Below are 26,624 nucleotides of genomic sequence, written 5' to 3' on the forward strand. Positions count from 1 at the left end.
ACTCACCCACAATATATTGAATATAATCAATGACAATTAATTCTGTAGCTATTTAAGAAGGAGAATGCTATTCCCAAATGTTCTCACTTAGAAATGACTACTGTAATAGATACTTTGTGAGGTAATATTTGAAATTGAGCTTCAGTATATAGGTCTTTGTGTATTAAAAATGTGATCCAGCTTTCAAAATTAGACTCATGACCCATCTAACCAGCACATTTTCGACTCATTTGACCCGTTGACCAATTACTTCCTCTGAGCATTCCTTTGCTGCAGCCACGTCCACCCTCTACACAGACTGTTTCAAGAGAACTTTTAACTACCAAGAAAAAATCTGTTGTGGAAGGAAAACATATAATTATTATCAGCAAAACTGACCAGTTTTAAAGTGATGATGATGATGAAGTGAAGATGTGGAACTATTTACAGTAGGTGCTTTCCTCAGGCTTCTTCAGCACCTGAAGAAGAGACCTGCGCAGACCCAAAAATATACAACGTTACATCATCTCAACCCTAATACTTATCCTTTACCAACAAACATTGTATTTTAAATCTTTAATACCTGATTCCCTGCCACTCCACCAAATCCCTAAGAGAGCAGCCATGTTTGGAACCATGGGATGCAATTGAAATGTTTCATGCCGTGTGTGTGATGTCATTTGTGATCTCATAATCAACACTGAAGCCAAGTGGAGTCTGTAAATGTAACACAATTTGAGAATCTGAATAATAAGGTTGCTTTTAGCAGTTTGGAGGAACTGCATGAGAAAACACTCACCTTTTCTCTGCCTCTTCTCGTTTTCAGCCACTGCAGAGGCTCTGCTTCACTCTCTCTTCCTCTCCCCTGCTAAGCCCCCCCATCAAGGAGGAAGTGAACCACGGCCCAGCGGATCACTCCTCCTGAGCAAACTTAGACCTGGTCTAAGCTTGTGCAGGAGGTGGAAGTGACCCGCTGTGCTATGGATCTTTTTCTCCTCTTGCTGCACTGCATTGGAGCGGGCTTAACAACCGGCTCGCAAAATTCAGAAAAAATTAACAACCGGCTCTTGCAAGCCGGTGCGAGCCAGCTCCAGCACACCACTGCCTATAGAGTAGACCCACAGCCAGACAGCCTTAGAGATTCTTACAGGAATCACTTTGCTGTGACATTGAGGGAAAACCAGTGTGCTAGTGCCTGTTTATTTCAGGGATTTCTCTGTGCTGTTGTGAGATTTTGGCCAATGCACAAAGCTTACCATGCTTGCAATGTTTGCTTTAGACCAGTTGTAGCTGGTGTAAAGCAAACATTATGTAGCATCTAATGCACAAAGGGGTTTTGCGGGGCTTTAACCATTTGCCGTAGCAGCTACAGAGAATGCTATGCACATGCATTACAACAAGCTCATTAATATTATAATGAGTATTCCGTGTAGTGCACCATGTACCGCAGGGATCCCCCCTCTCACCAACTATTTTCAACCTAATGATGATCCCCTTGGCAAAACTTCTATCAAACCATAACCTCAACCCTTACATATATGCCGATGATGTAACGATATATATCCCTTTCAAACAAGACATTAACGAAATATCCAACGAAATCAACCAAAGTCTATACATCATGAACACCTGGGCAGATGCATTCCGATTGAAACTGAACGCAGAAAAAACTCAATGCCTCATACTTACCTCCCAATACAACACGAATAAATTTACCGCTGTAAACACACCTAAACTAAATCTGCCAATCTCAGAAACTTTAAAAATCCTTGGAGTCACCATTGACCGCCACCTAACACTTGAGACTCATGCGAACAACACAACCAAAAAGATGTTCTACTCCATGAGGAAACTGAAAAGAATAAGACCATTCTTTCCAAGATCTGTCTTCTGCAGCCTAGTGCAATCACTCGTACTCAGTCATCTGGATTACTGCAACTCACTATACGCAGGCTGCAAAGAGCAAATACCGAGGAAACTTCAAACAGCCCAGACAGAATACAGCAGCCAGACTCATCTTCGGAAAATCAAAATACAAAAGTGCAAAACCCTTACGTGAGAAATTACACTGGCTCCCACTCAAGGAACACATCACCTTTAAAGTATGCACCTTGGTTCACAAAATCATTCACGGTGAAGCCCCTGCATACATGTCTGATTTAATAGACCTGCCACCCAGAAACGCTAAAAGATCTTCCCGAACTTTCCTCAATCTGCACTTCCCTAAGTGCAAGGGCATAAAATACAAAGTACTGCATGCATCAACCTTCTCTTATATGAGCACGCAATTCTGGAATACACTGCCACGGAACCTGAGGACAATCTACGAATTAACCGACTTCCGCAAACTTTTGAAAACTCATCTCTTTGAGAAAATTTACTGCAAGGATCAAAACACATGAAGACCATACACACTAATAGAAATGCACCAATACACTCTCTTCAGAATTCTCTTCCCCCATATTTTCACCACACTTAAAACTCTACCCACAGATAAAAAATTATCATACCCTATGTTCTCTTGCTATTGTTCTATCGCCTTATCATCTCCCCATTGTTACATTCCATTGTTCTATTCCCCAAATGATGTTTTGACTTTGTCTTCCCAAAACTCCTCACAATGTAACCCATAATCGCACTGTAACAAATTGTATTTCCATCATTCACAATGTATTGTAAGCCACACTGAGCCCGCAAATAGGTGGGAAAATGTGGGATACAAATGCAATAAATAAATAAATAAAGGAGCACCTACCTTTAATGTGCTAGAATTTACAGCAGGTCTGGAGCTGTCGTTTGGTGTAGTCTGCTTGCGTTTTTCAATAGCAGGAGGAGCAAGAAAGCAGAGAACAGAATAGAGGGGCGGAGAAACAAAAGCAGACAGCCTATCGGCTGAGGAAAGCCCCTATGATGTCAGCTGTGAGCCTTAAGCAAGGAGGAGATTCCCGAGCACACAGACAAAATCGTGGAGGCAGCCAGAGGGAAAGCAAGTAAGTTGAACACTGCAGGGGAACGGAGCAGCGGGTCAAAATGATACCTGGGCACGCGCAGAACATAGATTCTTATCGAGAGGCTGTTCTGTGCATGTTCTAGGTGCTTTCTCTACCGAGCCACTTGCAGATTTTCCGTGCATCTCATTTGTGTGCGATTTCCTTTGAGCATTGGTTGCTGTTTAGAAATCAGTAAGTTCAACTACAGCTGCAGTATTTAACAGGGACTTTTGAGCATCGAGGCCTTAATATATTTTTTTCAAGTTTCTATCCAGCACATTTCTCTCTGTCTGAATACAAGGTAGAAAAAGATGCTGTGCTGTGGCTTTGTTCCACTTTTCTAGTCAGGTGTTGATGACATCATCAGCCGTATGATTTGGGAGAATGGTAGCAGGGATAGGTTTGTTTGCTTGCCAGAGATTTCAGCATGATTGGTGAAGTGCCTCATACTTCTGCCTTCTCCTCCCAAAGTTGCTCTGGTTTGTCTGCCTTCTCCCTTCCCTGTGAGCACAACTTGTCCCTGAAAATGAATGGGAGGAATGAGGAATTAGCTCTAACTAGCCCTTCATTAATTTGTTCTTTAAAGGTATATGAACCCAATGTCCTGATTTATTGGGCTGTACTGTTTGTCCAAAAACAAATGCGTATCCCTAGTCTCTGTTTTAAAGTTATCCCCTGCAGCCTATAAGCTTATCTAGAGCTCTGAAACAGAAAATGTTTTAAATCTTCAGAAATCTAACCAGTAAGGACATTACAGTCCAAGAGCCAGCCTGAAAAAAATAGGTTTTCAAGGAGGCTCGGAAAGAGGTATAAGAGTCATCTAACCTTAAATATTGGGGAAGCGAGTTCCAGAGGGCAGGTGCAAGAAAGAAAAAAACAGATGATCGAGTACACTCCCATCGTGCCTTAGAAGGGTGAGGTATCACAAGCCTATTATCCATAAGTGAACGAAGGGTATGAGAAGGAGTGTAGGGAACAATCAAAGAGACCAAGTAGGAAGGAGTAGAAGTGTGCAGGATTTTATCTGTCATTGCAAGAATCTTATATTTTATTTGAAACTCGATAGGTAACCAATGAAGATGTTGCAACAGTGGAGAAACGCAATCATAATGTTTTGCACGAAAGGTTATACAGTATTGATACATATACTGGAATTCCCATACCTAGAGACAAGTACCTTTATGTTGACACTTTCTAGATAGAATAACTCCCAAAGTGCTTAAATTTAGCCTGATATAAACTAGGCATCTCTGGAGTGTGTTTATGACTTAGATGGTTAGCACTGCTTTTTTCAACACTAATCCCCGGAGTTTAATCACCTTACCCCATCCTCACAAATAGCAGCCTAAATCAAACTATCCAAATTGTGATGGGCTATATTTTGGAAAAGGGGATAGGGACTGTCACAAAAATTACTTAAGAGGACTGGCCTAGTGGTTAGGGTGGTGGACTTTGGTCCTAGGGAACTGAGGAACTGAGTTCAATTCCCACTTCAGGCACAGGCAGCTCCTTGTGACTCTGGGCAAGTCACTTAACCCTCCATTGCCCCATGTAAGCCGCATTGAGCCTGCCATGAGTGGGAAAGCGCAGGGTACAAATGTAACAAAAAAAAAGATGCACAGTATTTTCCAAATAACATGAAAGAGTCTAGATTTTGTTCAGCAGCTTCACAAAGAGGGGCATAATCAAACGTGGCGCCCAGGTTTTCCTGAGGCATCCTCGCAGGACATCCTCGGGAAGGGGCGGGGAAACCCGGAATTATCGAAACAAGATGGGCTTCCATCTTTCGTTTTGATAATACAGTCGGGGAAGCCCAAATCTTAACATTTAGGTCAACCTTAGAGATGATTGTCCCTGGTTTTCAGCGATAATGGAAACCAAGGATGCCCATCTCAGAAACAACCAAATCCAAGCCCTTTAATCGTGGGAGGAGCCAGTATTCATAGTGCACTGGTCCCCCTGACATGCCAGGACACCAACCGGGCACCCTAGGGGGCACTGCAGTGGACTTCCTAGATTGCTCCCAGGTGCATAGTTCCCTTGCCTTGTGTGCTGAGCCCCCCCAAAACCCCGCCAAAACCCACTCCCCACAACTGTACAACTGTACAACACTACCATAGCCCTAAGGGGTGATGGGGGGGGGGGGCACCTACATGTGGGTACAGTGGGTTTGTGGTGGGTTTTGAAGGGCTCACATTTACCACCACAAGTTTAACAGGTGGGGGGGGGGATGGGCCTGGGTCCACCTGCCTGAAGTGCACTGCAGTACCCACTAAAACTGCTCCAGGGACCTGCATACTGCTGTGATGGAACTGGGTATGATATTTGAGGCTGGCAAAAAATATTTTTAAAGTTTTTTTTTAGGGTTGGAGGGGGCTAGTGACCACTAGGGGAGTAAGGGGAGGTCATCCCCGATTCCCTCCGGTGGTCATCTGGTCACTTCAGGCACCTTTTTGAGGCTTGGTCGCAAGAAAAAATGGACCAAGTAAAGTCAGCCAAGTGTTCGTCAGGGCTGCCCTTCTTTTTTCCATTATTGGCAGAGGACGCCCATGTGTTAAGCATGCCCCATTTAAGCTACACTTCCGACACGCCCCCGGGAACTTTGGTTATCCCCACGATGGAAAGTTGGGGACGCTCAAAATCGGCTTTCAATTATGCCAATTTGGGCGACCCTGGGAGAAGGACGCCCATCTTCCAATTTGTGTCGAAAGATGGGCGCCCTTCTCTTTCAAAAATAAGCCTAAAAGTGTCATTCCCATGTTCCCATCTGCTTATCAGTTTCTTTTTTCATGAGCCATTATCTCCTGCCACTTTAATCTGATTAGAACTGGAAAATCCTCCCCAACCAATTTCATGGCCTGCCAGCCTCACTGCTTAGGAATTACAGTTTGGTGCAGAAGAGGTTTCTGACTAACCATAATGATCTAGAGAACTGGGGAATAATTTCAGAGAAAGGCAAGATCATCAAGAAAATAATAATAATAATAATAATAAATACATAGGAATAGGTCCTCATACATTGGCAGGATTACCTGAACAGCTTTTCAACAATGCTGTAAATCAGAAAGAATGATGAGGATGCTTAAAGTATGTCATTTCACTGGAGGATATCTATTTGGTTTGCACTTTTCATTTGGAAAAGTATATATTGTAAAGAATATGTGGAGAACAGTAGAGAGCAGGAAGAAAAGGGGGGAGAACGACCCTGCAAACCCCAAAAAGCCCCAGAGGAGTCTCGCACTTACAGGCAGATTTTACCCAGGAGAAGACTTCAAATTAGAAACTACAACTCCCAGCATCCACTTTGGGTACAAGGGAGACAAACCAGGGCGTACTCCCATGAGGCGCCAGAGGGGGGCTGCCAGGGAAGGAGAAATACTAATTCTACAACCTGGGGGAGGGGGAACAGGTGGGAAAAGGTTAATGAGGAAAAGGAGGAGCAGCTGGGAGAAAGGTGGGGCGAAGAGAGCATGGACTGGGCTCCTGAGAAAGAGGAGAGGGAAGGGGGGCCTTGGGAGATGGAGGTAACCGCCCAGGAGCAGGCCCTGGAGGAGCCCATGGACATTTCTGCCCTGGCCCAGAGGAGGGCATAGAAGTAAGAAGGGCCCTGGAAAAGAGAGGATCCGGGCCAAAGAAAGAGGGGTCAAAGCGGGAGGAGGTCAGGTGAGAAAGAGAGACTGACCAAGAGGGAGGGACCCCAGGCTTTGAGTCCACAATGGCTACATGAACTGTGGATTTAAAAGCCAAGTTATATTGAACTGTTTTGAGAGCTTGGCTACATGGACTGTGGATTTAAAAGCCAAGTTATATTGCACTGTTTTGAGAGCTTGGCTACATGAACTGTGGATTTAAAAGCCAAGTTATATTGCACTGTTTTGAGAGCTTGGATACATGAACTGTGGATTTAAAAGCCCAAAGTATATTGAACTGTTTTGAGAGCTTGGTTACAGGAACTGTGGATTTAAAGCCAAGTTATATTGAGCTGTTTTGGGCCAGCCGTACTTGCCGGAACTAGGCTTAAGGAAACCAGGCTGTAGGGGGGGCAGTGTTCTGATAAACCTGACCGGCCCGGATAGGTTTTCTGGAAGGGTCCGCTGCTTCTCCCAAGACTAAAGGGGGAAGAGGGGAATCAGCGGCGGAAGCCCGGGCTGGGTTCTACCTAGCTGAAGGATAAAAAATAAAAGGAAAGTTATTGTTTGATCCTGTGGTTTTCCTGTTTTTTTTTGGAGAAGAAATGTATGATAGAGGAGGCTGAGAAAGGCGAATAGTCCCAGAGGCGGAGAGACGCTCAGCACCTTTACAATATATATATATATATATATATATATATATATATATATATATATATATATATATATATATAAAGAATGTGGGCACTAAATTGACTTTATGCTCATAAAACCTCCACATGAATGCATATAAAGTTGATTTTCCAACCATAAGTCGAACTGAATCAACACACAAGTGGGTGACATCATCTGACGATGCTGAGATGGAAATGCTGTCTCAGAGCTCAGAATTTAGTGAAATGTTAGGAACATATATTTAGCTCTTCCCATGCCCAGCATCTTCCTCAGCTCTTCAGCTCATCTTGACAGTCAACAGTTGTATGGAATGTGGTCAAAATATGAGACAACTCTTCATATGAACCAGTTGGAACTCAAGGCATTCTTCTATGTCTTACGGATGTTCCTTCTCCACCATCACAATTCCTCTGTACTTATTCAAAAAGACACTTAAAAGGCAATGCTTTATATGTACAAGCCAGGGGACAAAGACTTCCTGCGCTTTTGCAGAGAAGCAGTCAGAGTCTTGGATTCTGCTGTAGCCAACCAGGTAGAGATACAGGCTGCTTATATATATATATTTTTTGTTACATTTGTACCCCGCGCTTTCCCACTCATGGCAGGCTCAATGCAGCTTACATGGGGCAATGGAGGGTTAAGTGACTTGCCCAGAGTCACAAGGAGCTGCCTATGCCTGAAGTGGGAATTGAACTTAGTTCCTCAGGACCAAAGTCCACCACCCTAACCACTAGGCCACTCCTATATCTGGGCTACAGAATCAGTTACACGAGAAACTCACCAGAGTGCTTTGTCCTTAAGTGGTCCCTGGATGCAGTGACTTTTGAGTTCTTTCTTTTAGGATTAGGAAAAATGTCAGATTGAGATTTCTTCCAAAAAACGGAATATAAAACGTCTCTGCTATTGTTCTCTTCTCCCTTCCCCCCAATAACATCTAGGTCCAGATGCCCTATATGAAAAAATGTAGATGCAATGGACCACAAATAAAACAGAAGACAAACAGAATAGTTCCAAAAAACAAAAAACACTGTAATTATTCTGTGAACAGGTTATTAAAATTTAAGAGAATAAAACATCCAAAATGGCAATGTTTTATCCAAATGACTGCATCAGAAGTAATAAACAAAACAAGCAGGTGAAATATCACAAGGATTAATTCATGAAATACAACAGTCTCCAGGAAAGAAATCATGCTCACCTGCAGAGTAGCTAGTTGGGACCTCTGCTGGTGAACTCAATTTATGTTTTCTGGAGAGTACTTCCTGGCACTATTGGTTAGATTTTTGGTACCTCTCCACTTGTCTTCTGGTAACTCTATAAACTTGCTCATTCCTCTATGCTTATTCTCCAATTCCTCTCATACTAAGAGCTCTGCACAAGTTCCAGAGGTGATGGAGCACCATTCTACCTCCTTGTGAGTTGCTTCAGTTCCTATCACTACTGATTTAACAGGAGGGCTGCCTTCTTCATTCACACCTAAAGTCTCTAGCCCTCCGAGCCTGGAAATTGAACAGTCTCTAGTTTCTGCTCTTAAGGTTCCACAGCACATTTAGGACATCTTAATAGGGGCTTGGAAACCTTTCAGTCTGATTCCTTACTAATGTCCATGACCCTGTTATGGGTCTTTCTACAAATAAACTGCAGTGCTCATACCGCTTATAACTTCTTCACATCAGACCTCTTCTGTTAGAACACTCTTCCGAGTACTGTCAATTTATCATGGTTTGGTGGATAACCTTCCAGCATCACAAGCCTATATAGTGGTTCATTCATGAAAGACATGCTTCATGTAATGCCCCCCACTATGGAACCCTCTATGCCATGGGACCTAAATTTGATGCTCGCTTCGCTAATAAAATCTTTTTATGAATCTCTGGGCATTGCACCCATGAAGTTCATAACTTGAAAATAGAAATCTTTCTAATAGAAATCATTTCAAGAAGTCTTCAGGTGTTGGTAACATGAGCAACTGATGAATAATGCATAGTCTTACTTCCTATGAGACCCGGATTGAAAATAGAGAAATATTTGTCAATCAATATCTCTTGCTGTTAAAAAAAAGGGGAATTAATAGCCTATGTGGGTTTGTGAAAAAGTAAATAACAAAGATATTAACAATAAAATATAGAAAAATAGAAAAAATAGAAAAATGGAAAATAAAAAAATAAAAAATGGAAAAAAAAATATATGCATACAAAATATATGTATATATTGCAATGATGCAAATGTTATGAACTTGGAGACAGGGAGTCACCTCACATTCCATTCATGCCTGAATAGATAAACTCATATTAAACATCATTGATTTGTACAAATAAAATCATCTTCAATGCACATTGGATCATGATCTGATGTGAAAAATATCACTAAATTGAATCTGTAACACTACATTTCGACAATACACAACAAGTACATGTAAAAAAAACTACTAAATTGTTGTAAAGCATATCAATAAGAAGTTATATCCCATATAAATACATAATGAATGAGAATAAGATTTAAAAAAAAATTAAAAGATGTATAACTGGTATGAACTAACCCACAAATACATGTGAAAACTTGATTTTTGTTAATGTCAGAAAAATGCATCATGCATGGCAATTATTCAGGTAAACATTATGAACAATAATATGGAGAACTACAGAGGTTTCCATTATAGACCAATAATAATAATAATAAATAATAAATACTACTACTACTACTAATAATAATAAAAAAAATAAAAATAAAAGGATAATCTAAATGATGCTGACATGGAACTGAATGTATATATTGTCATCATATGATGGTGTAATTGGTATTGAAAAAGGACATTACACTAAATACATGATATAAAATTTTCGGAAGCATCATGAATTATAAAGTAATTATAATGGTCTAAGCGAATAAATATCAATACAGAGTGCAAATTGGCTGATTGTAAAAGGAGAACGTATGGGTCAGTGGTAATGTAAAAGATTGTATGTGCCAATGAAATGAAACAATAAAAATATGTCATTAGAATTGAATACGAAAGTGAGCCAATAATATAAAATGAATTAGGTTGTTGGGTTCATCTAAGGAAGTATCTCTATAAAAACAGACAATTAAACTTGATTACTATGCATAAAAACTATGAAAAAATATGTATAAAAATATAAAAATATTATTGTTGAAATCCTTTTGACAAATCTTGCTTTTAAAATGACTGGATGATTAAAGAAAGTGTACTAATTCTAAAGCTGCATTTAGCCCTCGTGGGCTCAATGAATTCAATTCAAAAATAGCTCTCTGTTTCTCCCTTAGTAACTGGTTGTTGAAATCTCCACCTCTCCATGATCTTTTTAGAACTTTAAACACCAAGAATTTTAAATCTGCAATTCAGGGGCGTAGGCAAACAACAGATTTTGGGTGGGCCTAGGCAAGAAGTGGGTGGGCACCAAGTGTTCTCCTTTCCCCCCCCCCCCCCCCCCCCACCCAAAAATATATCTCAGCTGGCAGGAAAACATTTCATTCCACCTTGGCAGTCTGCAGCAGGCATGTGCTGAAAACTGAGCAGGCACAGATGCCAGTATTATGGAGAGTAGCATTTTCGTTACCACCAGGGGGAAGTCTTCAGCTGATGGAGCTTGGGATCCCCATCAGCTACCGCTAAACGTGCGCTACTGTTGGGTGGGCCTGAGTGGGCCACGGACCACCCAGGCCCACCTGTAGCTACACCACTGCTGCAATTGCGTGATATTCTTCTTTCCAATGTTGGACTAAAGGGGCACTGATGACTTGACGGCCAATGCAGCTTCTGTGCTCAATAAAGCGTGTTTTAATCACTTGCGTAGTCTTCCCTACATATATCATCGGGCAGGGGCATATGATGATGTAAACCACTCCACTGGTGTTGCAGTCCGAGGAATGGTTTAACTTGTATTCCTTCAAAGTGAGTGGATGGTGGAATGCCGAGCTTGTCATTGCATGTGAGCAAACGCTGCAACGGCCGCACGGTCTATGGCCGAATCTAAGTGTAGGAAATGCTTCAGATGTAGGAAACAGGGTGGAAGATGTCTCCTTCTGCAGTCTTTTTTTTGTAGCTGACGGCAGAATTCCCAGCCAGAGTTATAGAGGCAAAATTTTTTTTTCCTGAACACATGCCCTCCTCTGGTTCTTTTCTGTGCTCTGTTTCTGTCCCATTGTTCACAGCCTAAAGCTCTGGACATGGAGTTTGGCTGTTCCCCAAGAGCCTATGGAACACTGGCACATGGAAGGAAATAAACTTCCCTACAGATGACCACAGTGGGAGATGAAACAGGATGGGAAGCTGGTACTTTCCTGCCTCAGTTACCATCTTTCCAGAGTGTCCTCATGCAGGGACATCAGCTCTCTCCCTTTTCAATGCACTTTGGCTATTCTTTTCATCTCTTTAATCCCTGTAAGGGGATTTCACAGAAGTTGTTTCCTCTGAGTCCTGTGGTCCTCAAAACCAAGAGAAGACTGATAAGCAGCAATATGGGCAAAGAAGGTGATGTGGGTCAAGTGCATTTACTAGAATTCTTTAAAATTTCCCTTTATTTGGCTTCCTGCTAATTTTTTTTAACTTAGTTGTTCTCATCCTGTTCCATTGGGCATCCAGCTGAACTGAAACCAGGGCTGAGATCCAGACGTCAGGAATCTTTATTTAAAATTACCCCGGGATTTTTCTGGTATTTCATATCCTCCCAATATACCTTGTCCAGTCCTTGCATTGACTTTCCTGGGCCACAGGCCATACACCAGGCTCCTTCTGGAACCCTTCAATCATGATTCTGGAATCTGACCATTTAAACAAGGGCCCTGTCTCCCTTCCTCCTAAGGGTATGAATATGAGTGGTGGTAAGGGCTCTCTTCCCTGAAATGGTCGTACGTGGTGTTTCACTTACTGTGCAGCCATTTATTTCCCTCAAAAATAGCTTTTTATCTGCTGCGGTAAAAGGGGTCCGCAAAACGCATCAAAAATGCTGACTCTAGTGCAGGCCCCTTTTACTACAGCTTAGTAAAAGGGCCCCTTATTGCTTTCTGTCTGGCTATCATCAGGGAGCCATCATGCATAGTCATTGTCCATTCAGCTCTGCCTCTTATCATAGAACCAACATGCTTGTTATACCTGTAGATTAAATAAATTGAGTTAATTCCAGTGCTGCTCTTTGAAGGGCCAGGAAGTGTCATTGTGAAAAGAGCAACTAGTTACTGCTTTTCACTTCATTTGCAATCCTCAGTCTCCCTCCTCCTTCCCCAGAAATAAAGATCTAGATTTAAGATTAAGCCAAAGTCACATCTTGAGCTCTTGAGCTACCTCAATATGTTATGCTGAGGTTTTTGCCTGGTAGCAGAATTGATGTCAAGCACAAGATTTGCACTCTTTAAACATTGCCAAATTGTGGCATTTGGGTGTAGTTTTAAGGAAGGCCTATGTTACATATTCTGGTCATTTAAAAAGTAGTAATTCAGGTGCAGTTTTTGCCAAAGTAAGCATTTAAATAAAATTTAAGCTTTGAGCACAGTCAAGAAACCTGGATTGTATTCTTTTTATATTTATTTTTTGTTTCAGCAATTTTTGCTTGGAGTTGCCTTTATACAGCATATAACCAAAACAGGCTTTCATGACCTTTGAAGTAGTTAAAATTACAATATCATATGCTATACCTTTCCAAGGCTTCTTTCTTAATACCAAACAGATGCTTTGTACTTTTGAAAAGATGTTAAAATTTGAGAGTCTCTATTCAGCTTTAGAAACATTTTTTTTCACCATGAAAGCAATTCAAGGGACAGGAGAAGGCCTCACACACAATTTATTTATTTCTCAGGAGAAATAATTGCATTCTCCGAGGACAAGCAGGCTGCTTGTTCTCACGACTGGGTGACGTCCGCGGCAGCCCCCACCAACCGGAAAAAAGCTTCGCGGGACGGTCGGGACGCAGGGCACGCCCACCGCGCATGCGCGGCCGTCTTCCCGCCCGTGCGCGACCGCTCCCGCCAGTTCCTTTTTTTCCGCGACTGGAGAGAGTTGTGCTTTTGCCGCTCTCTCTGTTTTCAGCCGCCGGATTTTCTCGATCGCGTTTACGCGGATCGTCGCTTTGCTTCTGGTTACGGTTTCCCTTTTTGTTTAAAAAAAAAAAAAACCTGCGCGTGTGGAGCACGCGCTCCCCTTTTTCCCTCGCTTCTAGCGGGGACGCCACGTTGCGGCCTAGTGGTCGCTCGGTCGTTTCTTTTTCCGTGGTGTGATTCCAGCCACCATTGACGACTTTGACTTCGCCGACGCGATTTTTCCGTCGATGTCCGCGAAGGTCCCGAGTGGATTTAAAAAGTGTGGTCGCTGCGGCCGGCCGATCTCGCAGACCGACACCCACGCTTGGTGCCTCCAGTGCCTCGGGCCGGAGCACAATCTCAAGTTGTGTTCTTTGTGTCTAGGTCTCCGGAAACGGACTCAGGTTGCGAGGCAAGTTCTGCGGGACCGTCTTTTTGGAACTTGCGCCGGCCCCTCGACGTCGACCTCGACGGCATCGGTATCGACGGCCGGCCCTTCGGTACCGGTATCGATGCCCGAGACATCGGCACCGATGGCAGCGACCCCAGGAGAACAGGTCCCGTCGGCCCGCCGGTCCGCCGGTGAGAGTGGGGGGGAGAGGCCGCGTGGGCAATCGGCCCCGGTCACTCCCTCAGCTCGTGGGCCACGGGACCGAACCCTGTCTGACCCGGTACCTCGAGACCGAGGGGGATCGACCTCCTCCTCCTCCATGCCTTCCGGCACCGGTGACGGGCATCGGAAGAAAGATAAGAAGCGCCGTCACCGGTCGCCCTCGGTGCATCCGGATGTCGGAGAGGAGGCGACGCCGAAGCGTCATCGTCGAGAGGAGAGGTCTCCGTCGGTTGTGGAGGTACCGACGCGTCGGGGTTCCGGCACCTCGGTGCCGTCTCCTGGCCCCCAGCAGCTTCCGGCACCGACACCCTTACCGGCCCCACCGCCTTTCCCGGCAACGGGCCTAGACGAGTGCCTCAGAGCCATCCTTCCGGGGATCCTGGAAGGACTGATGCGCCAGGCTGTGCCGGCGCCGGGGGTGCTTGCGCCCTCGGCGCCGATGACTGTGGCACCGGTGAGCTCTAGCCCGGCGCCGGGGCCGTCGACACCGCCGCCGCTTGCGGCGCCGGTCTCGACCGCCACGCAGGTGGAGTCCCCGTCGACGTCGATGGAGGGAGCTCCGTCCCCGCCGGCGTGGGAGTCCACCGCTCGACGACACCGAGACCTCGGTGCCTCGACGTCGAGCCGGGCACGGTTCAGGACTCAGCTACATGAGCTAATGTCCGATACCGAGGATGAGGACTCGTGGGGGGAAGAGGAGGACCCTAGATATTTCTCCTCAGAGGAGTCTACGGGCCTTCCCTCGGACCCCACGCCTTCACCGGAGAGGAAGCTCTCACCTCCTGAGAGTCTCTCTTTTGCCTCCTTTGTGCGGGATATGTCTATCAGCATTCCCTTCCCCGTGGTCTCTGTGGAAGAGCCGAGGGCCGAGATGCTCGAGGTCCTCGACTATCCATCACCACCTAGAGAGTCCTCCACGGTGCCGCTGCACAATGTCCTAAAGGAGACGCTGCTTCGGAACTGGGTGCGACCATTAACTAACCCCACCATTCCCAAGAAAGCAGAGTCCCAGTACAGGATCCACTCTGACCCAGAGCTCATGCGGCCCCAATTGCCCCATGACTCAGCGGTCGTGGATTCTGCTCTCAAGAGGGCACGGAGTTCGAGGGATACCGCCTCGGCGCCCCCGGGGCGGGAGTCTCGCACTCTGGACTCGTTTGGGAGGAAGGCCTACCAATCCTCCATGCTCGTGACCCGCATCCAATCATACCTGCTCTATATGAGCTTTCACATGCGGACCTATGTGCAACAACTGGCGGACCTGGTCGAGAAGCTCCCGCCGGAGCAGTCCAGGCCTTATCAGGAGGTGGTCAGGCAGCTGAAGGCGTGCAGAAAGTTCCTGTCCAGGGGTATTTATGACACCTGTGACGTGGCATCTCGTGCTGCGGCCCAAGGTATAGTGATGCGCAGGCTCTCATGGCTGCGCGCCTCTGACCTGGACAACCGCACCCAGCAGAGGCTGGCCGACGTCCCTTGCCGGGGGGATAACATTTTTGGTGAGAAGGTCGAGCAGATGGTGGACCAACTGCATCAGCGGGAAACCGCTCTCGACAAGCTCTCCCACCGGGCGCCTTCAGCATCCACCTCCACAGGTGGACGTTTTTCCCGGGCCCGGCAGGCTGCACCCTATTCTTTTGCGAAGCGTAGGTACAACCAGCCGGCCCGAAGGCCTCGTCAGGCACAGGGACAGCCCCAGCGCGCTCGTTCTCGTCAACAGCGTGCGCCTAAGCAGCCCCCTGCGCCTCCACAGCAAAAGCCGGGGACGGGCTTTTGACTGGATCCATGGGAACATAGCCGCCCTACAAGTGTCCGTACCGGACGATCTGCCGGTCGGAGGGAGGTTAAAATTTTTTCACCAAAGGTGGCCTCTCATAACCTCCGACCAGTGGGTTCTCCAAATAGTGCGGTGCGGATACGCCCTGAATTTGGCCTCCCTGCCTCCAAATTGCCCTCCGGGAGCTCAGTCTTTCAGCTCCCGCCACAAGCAGGTACTTGCAGAGGAACTCTCCGCCCTTCTCAGCGCCAATGCGGTCGAGCCCGTACCACCCGGGCAGGAAGGGCAGGGATTCTATTCCAGGTACTTCCTTGTGGAAAAGAAAACAGGGGGGATGCGTCCTATCCTAGACCTGAGAGGCCTGAACAAATTCCTGGTCAAAGAAAAGTTCAGGATGCTTTCCTTGGGCACCCTTCTGCCAATGATTCAGAAAAACGATTGGCTATGTTCCCTGGATTTAAAGGACGCATACACTCACATCCCGATACTGCCAGCTCACAGACAGTATCTCAGATTCCGCCTGGGCGCACGGCACTTTCAGTATTGTGTGCTGCCCTTTGGGCTCGCCTCTGCCCCACGAGTGTTTACAAAGTGCCTCGTGGTGGTGGCGGCGTATCTACGCAAGCTGGGAGTGCACGTGTTCCCATATCTCGACGATTGGCTGGTCAAGAGCACCTCGGAGGCAGGAGCCCTCCGGTCCATGCAGTGCACTATTCAACTTCTGGAGCTGCTGGGGTTTGTGATCAATTACCCAAAGTCCCATCTCCAGCCTACTCAGTCTCTGGAATTCATAGGAGCGCTGCTGAATACCCAGACGGCTCAGGCCTATCTTCCCGAAGCGAGGGCTACCAATCTCTTGGCCCTGGCTTCGCAGACCAGAGCGTCTCAGCAGATCACAGCTCGGCAGATGTTGAGACTTCTGGGTCATATGGCCTCCACAGTTCATGTGACTCCCATGGCTCGTCTTCACATGAGATCTGCTCAATGGACCCTAGCTTCCCAGTGGTTTCAAGCCACCGGGAATCTAGAAGATGTCATCCGCCTCTCCACCAGTTGCCGCACTTCACTGCTCTGGTGGACCATCCGGACCAATTTGACCCTGGGACGTCCATTCCAAATTCCGCAGCCCACGAAAGTGCTGACGACGGATGCATCTCGCCTGGGGTGGGGAGCCCATGTCGATGGGCTTCACACCCAGGGTCTGTGGTCCCTCCAGGAAAAGGATCTGCAGATCAACCTCCTGGAGCTCCGAGCGATCTGGAACGCACTGAAGGCTTTCAGAGATCGGCTGTCCTGCCAAATTATCCAAATTCGGACAGACAATCAGGTTGCAATGTATTACGTCAACAAGCAGGGGGGCACCGGATCTCGCCCCCTGTGTCAGGAGGCCGTCGGGATGTGGCGTTGGGCGTGTCAGTTCGGCATGCTCCTCCAAGCCACGTACCTGGCAGGCGTAAACAACAGTCTGGCCGACAGACTGAGCAGAGTATTGCAACCGCACGAGTGGTCTCTCCATGCCAGAGTGGTACGCAAGATCTTCCGAGCGTGGGGCACCCCCTCGGTGGACCTTTTCGCCTCTCAGACCAACCACAAGCTGCCTCTGTTCTGTTCCAGACTTCAGGCACACGGCAGGCTAGCGTCGGACGCCTTTCTCCTTCATTGGGGGACCGGCCTCCTGTATGCTTATCCTCCCATACCTTTGGTGGGGAAGACCTTACTGAAGCTCAAGCAAGACCGCGGCACCATGATTCTGATAGCACCCTTTTGGCCCCGTCAGATCTGGTTCCCTCTTCTTCTGGAGTTGTCCTCAGAAGAACCGTGGAGATTGGAGTGTTTTCCGACTCTCATTTCGCAGAACGACGGAGCGTTGCTGCACCCCAACCTTCAATCCCTGGCTCTCACGGCCTGGATGTTGAGGGCGTAGACTTCGCTGCGTTGGGTCTGTCTGAGGGTGTCTCCCGGGTCTTGCTTGCCTCTAGGAAGGATTCCACTAAAAAGAGTTACTTTTTCAAGTGGAGGAGGTTTGTCGTTTGGTGTGAGAGCAAGGCCCTAGAACCTCGTTCTTGCCCTGCACAGAACCTGCTTGAATACCTTCTGCACTTATCAGAGTCTGGCCTCAAGACCAACTCAGTAAGGAATCACCTTAGTGCGATTAGTGCCTACCATTATCGTGTGGAAGGTAAAGCCATCTCTGGAGAGCCTTTAGTCGTTCGATTCATGCGAGGCTTGCTTTTGTCAAAGCCCCCTATCAAGCCTCCTACTGTGTCATGGGATCTCAACGTCGTCCTCACCCAGCTGATGAAACCTCCTTTTGAGCCACTGAATACCTGCCATCTGAAGTACTTGACCTGGAAGGTCATTTTCTTGGTGGCAGTTACTTCAGCTCGTAGGGTCAGTGAGCTTCAAGCCCTAGTAGCTCATGCTCCATATACCAAATTTCATCACAACAGAGTAGTGCTTCGCACCCACCCAAAGTTCCTGCCGAAGGTGGTGTCGGAGTTCCATCTTAACCAGTCAATTGTCTTGCCAACATTCTTCCCCAGGCCGCATACCCGCCCTGCTGAACGTCAGTTGCACACATTGGACTGCAAGAGAGCATTGGCCTTCTACTTGGAGCGGACACAGCCCCACAGACAGTCCGCCCAATTGTTTGTTTCTTTCGACCCTAACAGGCTAGGGGTCGCTGTCGGGAAACGCACCATCTCCAATTGGCTAGCAGATTGCATTTCCTTCACTTACGCCCAGGCTGGGCTGGCTCTTGAGGGTCATGTCACGGCTCATAGTGTCAGAGCCATGGCAGCGTCAGTGGCCCACTTGAAGTCAGCCACTATTGAAGAGATTTGCAAGGCTGCGACGTGGTCATCTGTCCACACATTCACATCACATTACTGCCTCCAGCAGGATACCCGACGCGACAGTCGGTTCGGGCAGTCGGTGCTGCAGAATCTGTTTGGGGTGTAAATCCAACTCCACCCTCCAGGACCCGAATTTATTCTGGTCAGGCTGCACTCTCAGTTAGTTGTTCTTCGTAGGTCAATTTCTGTTGTACACTCGCCGTTGCGAGGTTCAATTGACCTGGGTTCTTGTTTTGAGTGAGCCTGAAAGCTAGGGATACCCCAGTCGTGAGAACAAGCAGCCTGCTTGTCCTCGGAGAAAGGGTATGATACATACCTGTAGCAGGTGTTCTCCGAGGACAGCAGGCTGATTGTTCTCACCTACCCTCCCTCCTCCCCTTTGGAGTTGTGTGTTTCATCTTTTGCTAGTTATTCAACTGGCGGGAGCGGTCGCGCACGGGCGGGAAGACGGCTGCGCATGCGCGGTGGGCGTGCCCTGCGTCCCGACCGTCCCACGAAGCTTTTTTCCGGTTGGTGGGGGCTGCCGCGGACTTCACCCAGTCGTGAGAACAATCAGCCTGCTGTCCTCGGAGAACACCTGCTACAGGTATGTATCATACCCTGTCCCAAGGGGTCAGTATTCAATTGGCACAGTCACTGCATTGCATTCAGTGCTGGCACTGGTGTTTAATTTAGTCAGTATATGCAACATGGTGCCTGCACCATCCATGTAGTTTAGATCTGCTGAATATCACTCCTATCCAGATAATTTTTAGGGACACCTTCACTCTTCCTTCAACCCAGTTCACAATTATATGGATAGTACTGGGCTGTTTAGCAATTTAAACAGTCTGATACAATCCGTATAGTTTTTAAAGTGTGTTTTGCATCAGTCAGTCTTGTCTGTCTGTCTGTCCATACATGTCTGTTTGCTTACGCATATACAAACAGACATATATGTGCTGAGTAAATGAATATGAAGTCCTCAGCTCCTGCTACTGAATATATCAGGCTAGAGCCTTGGCAGAGTGCAGTGCCACACTGCCAAGAGAAAATTAAAGGGCCCACTGGTACAAGTTAGAAACATCTCCCAGACATCATCCCCCATAGTCAAATCAGCTTCACGTCAGATAAACACATGGCTTGATCTCTTTTCTTTTTCCTCTTTTATACTTCAATTATTGACATGTATTGTAAAGATGAGGAAATGTTTACAGAAATTAAGAAAGCTGGCAAATTGGGCAACACTATAATAATGGGTGATTTCAATTTCCCCAATATTGACTGGATAAATGTTACATCACGGAAAACTAGGGAGGTAAAATTCCTAGATGTAACAAATGACTGCTTCTTGGAGCAACTCATGCAGGATCCGACAAGAGCGGGAGCCATTTTAGATTTAGTCCTTAGTGGAATGCAGGGCATAGTACAAGAGGTAACAATGTTGGTTCACTGGGAAACAGTGATCAAATTAGAGCTGATAGCTGGAGTGAAATCACTAAGGAAATCTATTGTGACAGCATTTAATTTTCAAAAGGGTGACTATGATAAAAAGAGGAAAATGATTAAAAAGAAGCTAAAAGGATTGGCTGCAAAGGTTAGGACTTTAAATCAGGCATGGACACTGTTTAAAAATACTATCTTGGAAGCCCAGACCAGATGTATTCCACGTATTAACAAAGGTGCAAAGAGCAAACAACAGTCAGCATGGTTAAAAGGTGAAGTGAAAGAGGCTTTTAGAGCCAAAAGAACATCTTTCAAAGAATGGAAAAAAGATCCAAATGAAGAAAATAAGAAGCAGCATAAGCACTGGCAATATAGATGCAAGGCATTGATAAAGAAGGCTAAAAGAGAATGTGAAAAGACACATTGTTAGATCATCAAGGAGCAAAAGGGCACTCAGGGAAGATGTCCATAGCGGAGAGACTGAATGAATTATTTACTTTGGTCTTTATGGAATAAGATGTAAGAGATCTACCTGTACCAGAAAAGGTTTTCAAGGGTGACGATGCGGAGAAACTGAAAGAAATCCTGTGAACCGGGAAGACGTATTGAACCAAATCGAGAATTGGAGGGATTAGTACTGTTGTATTTTTTGCTGAAGAATAGGCATGTTATTTACTTTTTGTATTTTACTAATAAAAATTATACATTGAAAAAAATTTGCAAAATTAAAGAGTAGGAAATCACCTGGACCAGATGGTATGTACTCTAGGGAACTGAAAGAACTCAAACATAAAATTGCTAATCTGCTGTTAGTGATCTGTAACCTGTCATTAATATTGTCCATAGCACCTGATGATTGATGGGTGGCCAAAGCAATGATTTTTAGAAAGGGTTCTAGGGTGATCCGGGAAATTACAGACTGTTAAGCCTGACTTCAGTTCTGGGCATAATAATGGAAACTATTATAAAGAATAAAATTATAGAACACATGGACAAACATGGTTTAATGGGACAGAGTCAGCATGGATTTAGCCAAGGGAAGTCTTGCCTCACCAATTTGCTTCATTTCATTGAAGGCATGAATAAACATGTGTATGAAGGTGAGCCGGTTGACGTAGTGTATCCAGATTTTTAAAAAGCTTTTGACAAAATTCCTCATGAGAGACTCCTGAGAAAATTAAAGTCATGGAATTAGGAATTTGTTATTCGACAGAAAACAGAGGGAGGAAGGTGAATAGTGGAGTGCTGCATGGCTCTGTAGTTGAACCAGTGCTATTTATCATATTTATAAATGATCTGGAAATGAGAATGACAAGTGAGGTGATTAAATTTGCAGATAACTATTCAAAGTTGTAAAACACATGGGGACTGTGAAAAATTGCAGGATGACCTTAGGAAATTGAAAGACTGGGCATCCAAAAGGCAGATTAAATTTAATGTGGACAAATGCAAAGTGATGCACAATGGGAAGAATAATCCAAATCATAGTTACCTGATCAGTACCCAAGAAAAAGACCTAGGTGTCATGTAGACAATATGCTGAAATCTTCTGCCCAGTGTGCAGCCGCACCCAAAAAAGCAAATAAGATCCTAGGAATTATTAGGAAAGGGATGGAAAATAAGGCCAAGAATATTATAATACATCTTTATTGCTCCATGGTGCGACCTCACCTTAAGTATTGCATTCAATTATAGCAGAATTAGAAAAGATTCAAAGAAGAGTGACCAAATGACAAGGGGATGGAACTCCTCTCATATGAGGAAAGGCTAAAGAGGTTAAGGCTCTTCAACTTGGAAGAGAGATGGCTGAGGGGGCATATGATTAAGGTCTATAAAATCCTGAGTGGTGTAGAACGAGTAAAAGTGAATCAATTTTTTACTCTTTCAAAAAGTACAATGGAGACACTCAATGATGTTACATGGAAATAATTGTAAAATAAATAGGAGGAAATACTTTTTCATTCAATGAATAGTTAAGCTGTGGAACTTGTTGCCAGAGGATGTGGTAACAGTGATTAACATATCTGGGTTTAAAAAAAGGTTTGGACAAGTTCCTGGAGGAAAAGTCTATAATCTGCTATTGAGATAGACATGGGGGAAGCCACTGCTTACTCTGGGATCAATAGCTTGGAATGTCGCTACTATTTGGGTTTCTGCCAGGTACTTGTGACTGTTGGAAGGATACTGAGCTAGATAGACCATTGGTCTGACCTAGTATGGCTATTCCTATGTTCTAAATTAGGACATCTATGTTGGGGTCTTCTAAAGTTGCAGTGTAGTTTATTAAAAGGGTCGTTGAAGCCTTTTATAAAATAAATATAAGGCCATGGAAAATATACATGTACTAGTAAAAAAGGCCCGTTTCTGACACAAATGAAACGGGCGCTAGCAAGGTTTTCCTCGGAGTGTGTATGTTTGGGAGAGTGTATGTGAGAGTGACTGTTTGAGAGTCGGAGTGAAAGTGTGATTGTGTGAGAGAGAGCGTGAGTCTGGGTGTGAGTGTGTTTGTGAGAGAGTGTGTGTGTGAGAATGAGAGTGTGTGCAAGTGTGTATGTGAGACACAGTGTGAGTGAGAGTGTGTGTGTGTGGGCGAGAGAGAGAGTGTGTGTGAGACACAGATTCTCTGTTTGAGTGAGTGTATGAGACCAAGCGAGTGTGTGAGTGACTGTGTGGCACATAGAGAGTGAATGTGATACAGTGTGAGACAGAGTGTGTGAGAGTGAGAAAGACATTGTATATGAGAGAGAGAGTGTGAGCCGTGCCCTTCCAATCCATGGCCATCTGTCCCCTGCCCCCTCCATTCATCCTTTTCCAGCAATTCCCCTCTGTCCCTGAGCCCTGCCCTCCCAATCCATGGCCATCCATGTTTGTCTGTCACCTGCCCCCTCCATTCATCCCTATCCAGCATTTCCCCTCTCTGCTTGAGGCCTGCCCTGCAATCCATATCCATCCATGCCCATCTGTCCCCTCCATTAATCCCTATGCAGCAATTCCCCTCTCCCTGAGTCCTGCCCTTCCAATCCATGCCCATCCATGCTCCTCTGTCACCTGGCCCCTCCATTTTTCCCTATCCAGCATTTCCCCTCTCTGCCTGAGGCCTGCCCTGCAATCCATATCCATCCATGCCCATCTGTCCCCTCCATTCATCCCTATGCAGCAATTCCCCTCTCCCTGAGTCCTGCCCTTCCAATCCATGCCCATCCATGCTCCTCTGTCAACTGGCCCCTCCATTTTTCTCTATCCAGCATTTCCCCTCTCTGCCTGAGGCCTGCTCTGCAATCCATATCCATCCATGCCCATCTGTCCCCTCCATTCATCCCTACCCAGCAATTCCCCTCTCCCTGAGTCCTGCCCTTCCAATCCATGCCCATCCATGCTCCTCTGTCACCTGGCCCCTCCATTTTTCCCTATCCAGCATTTCCCCTCTCTGCCTGAGGCCTGCTCTGTAATCCATATCCATCCATGCCCATCTGTCCCCTCCATTCATCCCTATCCAGCAATTCCCCTCTCCCTGAGTCCTGCCCTTCCAATCCATGCCCATCCATGCTCATCTGTCACCTGGCCCCTCCATTTTTCCCTATCCAGCATTTCCCCTCTCTGCCTGAGGCCTGCTCTGTAATCCATGCTCCTCTGTCCCCTGCCCCCTCCATTCACCCATTTCCAGTAATTCCCCTCTCTCCCTGTGCCCTGCCCTCCTAATCCATACCCATCCATGCTCCTCTGTCCCCTGCCGCCTCCATTCATCCTTTTCCAGCAAGTCCCCTCTCGCCCTTCCATGACCCCCCCCCCCTCGCATCCATGCTACGCTCTCTCCCATGTCCCAGCCTGGCCCGCCCTCTTCTCCCCCCCCCTTCGCATCCATGCCCCCCCCCTTCGCATCCATGCCTCGCATCCATGCCCCCCCTCGCATCCATGCCCCCCCACCCCTTCGCATCCATGCATCCCTTTTTTTTTTTAATTCTTTTTAACTTTACCTCCGTGGCGGTTCGTGCAGCGAAGCGTCAGGGAAGGAGGCGGCGCTCCCGACGTCTAGCTTTCCCTTCGCTGTGTTCCGCCTTGTTTTGAAGGCGGAACACAGCGAAGGGAAGGCTAGACGTCGGGAGCGCCGCCTCCTTCCCTGACGTTTCGCTTCCGGATTTGTTTGTTTTGTCGCGAGGGCGGGGCAGAGACGGCTGGCTGGCTTGAAGGCTTCACACCACGAATCCCCGAACCCTTCAGCCTCAGCCTGGGAGTGACGTCAGATGGCTTCACGGCTTCAAGGCTTCAGGCTTCAGGCTTCAGACTTCCGGCTTCAAGCTTCCGGCTTCACAGAACGTGGCTTCAGAACGTTGAGGGTGCGTTTTATTATATTAGATTTAGTGGCACATAGAATGGGAGCAGCCATACACATATTTGTGATAGCTTTTCCCAAATCACTACCTATGTGCTTAATCCTTAAAAAAAACACCTCTTACGCTACATGAAAGAAACATCCATAACGGAAAAGGAACCTTTAGGATAGTTTCTATAGGCTAAGGAAAAGATATATGAAAATCCAAGAGACTGCAGAATTGATTTGTCTTGGAATTTGCATTGAAATAACTTAGGGTCTTTTTTACTAAAACACGCAGCAAATTCGACAAAGCCCATTCAAAATGAATGGGTTGCAATGCATTAGCTGTGCCAGGAACTGTTAGCATGATTTAGAAAAAGAGCTGTCCTTTGGTTTGACACATATGATGCAAATTTATTGTAGAAGCATGGGATTATTTTTTTAGTTTTACATTTGGCACCAAGGAAAGAGTAACTGTGTCTATGAGTTCTTTTTGCCTTGCTTTTATCCCCCTAATCCTTAACCTTAGCTGTGAATCTTTAATGTCATCTACTTACTTAGCAGAAATCCCAGCAGTTTCCTGTAGGATATAATACCTCGGTCTGAAGTTAATTGTGATTCTGTTTAGGCATTTTCTGACATGCTCTGTTCTCCCTTCCCACCCCTGCTATGCTTAAGTTGTGGTTAAAGCCTGGGGTGGGAGAGTGTTCAGTATTCCCTCCCCAGTGCATCAGTGTTGTTATTCAGAGCCTGTGTTTTTACCCATTGTTTAGGGGTTGTCATGGATGTGTCACAATGAGTCATTGTTGTGCCAGGAGACAGCAGTTTCTCTCCATGAGTTCTGTCAAACATCTCACTTTTACCAGAGCTCCTGTTTCTTTTGCTTTTTTCTCACTAATAAAGCAGAAATTAGCAAGAATGTACAAATCTGTGGCCCCGATATTCCAAACCCATTATGAAGAAGACAACTGGCAGTGCTGACTGCATAAGTGTTCAGTAAATATAAGCACGCTAGATATTACTTTATAAGTTTTTGGTTTCATGACAACAGAATTTCATATGATTGAACCGAAAAGAAATGCAAATACAGTAGTTGAGTTGTGAGTGGATACCCCGGAATGGCGATCGCCATGACGGAACAATGTAAGTCACACAGCCTGCAAATGGGTGGGAAAATGTGGGATACAAATACAGTAAATAAATAAATAAGCAACTTTAAAAAAATATCCTTGATGGTAATACAGATAAGTGCCACCTCATAAATTAATCTGCTCTTACATTTGTCTGTATACAAAAAGAGTGGCGTGAGGGATGTACTGGGAGCTGATAGAAGAGTTGCAATGTAGAATGGCAAAATTCAGCTAGTCTGCATATAACCTCTAAGCATAAGTTAGACACAGAAAATGCAAATCTAATATATGTGGAGATGCAGCATACATGTTTATTCAGCAATGATATTAAAACAGCCACCTCCACTGAATATACACACATTAGAGGCCAACCGAATTTCTGTTTCGACACCGAAACCAAACCAAAATCCGGTTTCGTGTTTTGACCTAAAATGCCTGTGCATTTTTGGCTGAAATCCGAAACTCCTTCCCTCTCACGATCACCCCCCCCCCCCCCCACCATCCCACCTAGGAAGGCACAGTGGGATGGTGGTATCTTCAGGGGCAGGAACAAACCCCACTCATTCCTGCCTCATGCTGCTGCTCCATCGCAGTGGCTGCTGAAACTTCCTGCAGCAGCCTTATGAGACTGCTGCAGGAGGTCCCAGCATCTATTTTACAAATGGAACCAGTACAGAGAGGAGGGAGGTGGAGAGAGAAGGGGGTCACTGCCGGGGGGGGGGGGGGGGGGGGGGAAGGGGGAGTGGATTGGGAGGGAGCTTTTTTGGTCAGGTGTGGGGGAGTAGGGGCGGGTTTTTTACGGTTTCAGTTTCTGCTGAAACCGACCGGTCAGTTTCAGTTGCAGATTCGGTTTTGGCAGAAACTGAACACACATAAAAGTAAATGCTAGCACTTAACTTGATGTGTTGCCCAGACCTTCTGCTTACATTGAAGTACTTAATTTAGCTATAGGGGTGCTCCCTTGCAAGTGTATCCTGCTTTATTTATTTATACAAAATTCTTATTTTGCACTTATTGTAAATGTTCTAGGCAGATTACAATTTTTCATATATATAATACAATAAAAGAATTTAAAGCAAACAACTACATACAAAACCTCTCTCATGTAACAATTCACCTTCGTTCAATCATCATTTAATACTTTGACCTCTTCTATTTAACCTTCATCAGAGTTTCATCACATCTCCTTAAATTTAACAGATAAATTCC

General features: G+C 45.8%; 1 protein-coding gene across 1 annotated transcript in view; it reads left to right on the forward strand.

The window, feature by feature from the left end:
• ADAMTS14 (ADAM metallopeptidase with thrombospondin type 1 motif 14) overlaps positions 1-26,624 on the forward strand; it is a 372,712-nt gene that overhangs the window by 88,124 nt on the left and 257,964 nt on the right. Inside the window, exon 6 of the mRNA XM_030204905.1 lies at positions 26,361-26,382. Coding sequence (XP_030060765.1) covers positions 26,361-26,382 — 22 coding nt within the window. The remainder of the gene's footprint in view (positions 1-26,360; positions 26,383-26,624) is intronic.

The sequence above is a fragment of the Microcaecilia unicolor genome, chromosome 5 (assembly GCF_901765095.1).
Source record: "Microcaecilia unicolor chromosome 5, aMicUni1.1, whole genome shotgun sequence".
Classification (NCBI taxonomy): domain Eukaryota; kingdom Metazoa; phylum Chordata; class Amphibia; order Gymnophiona; family Siphonopidae; genus Microcaecilia; species Microcaecilia unicolor.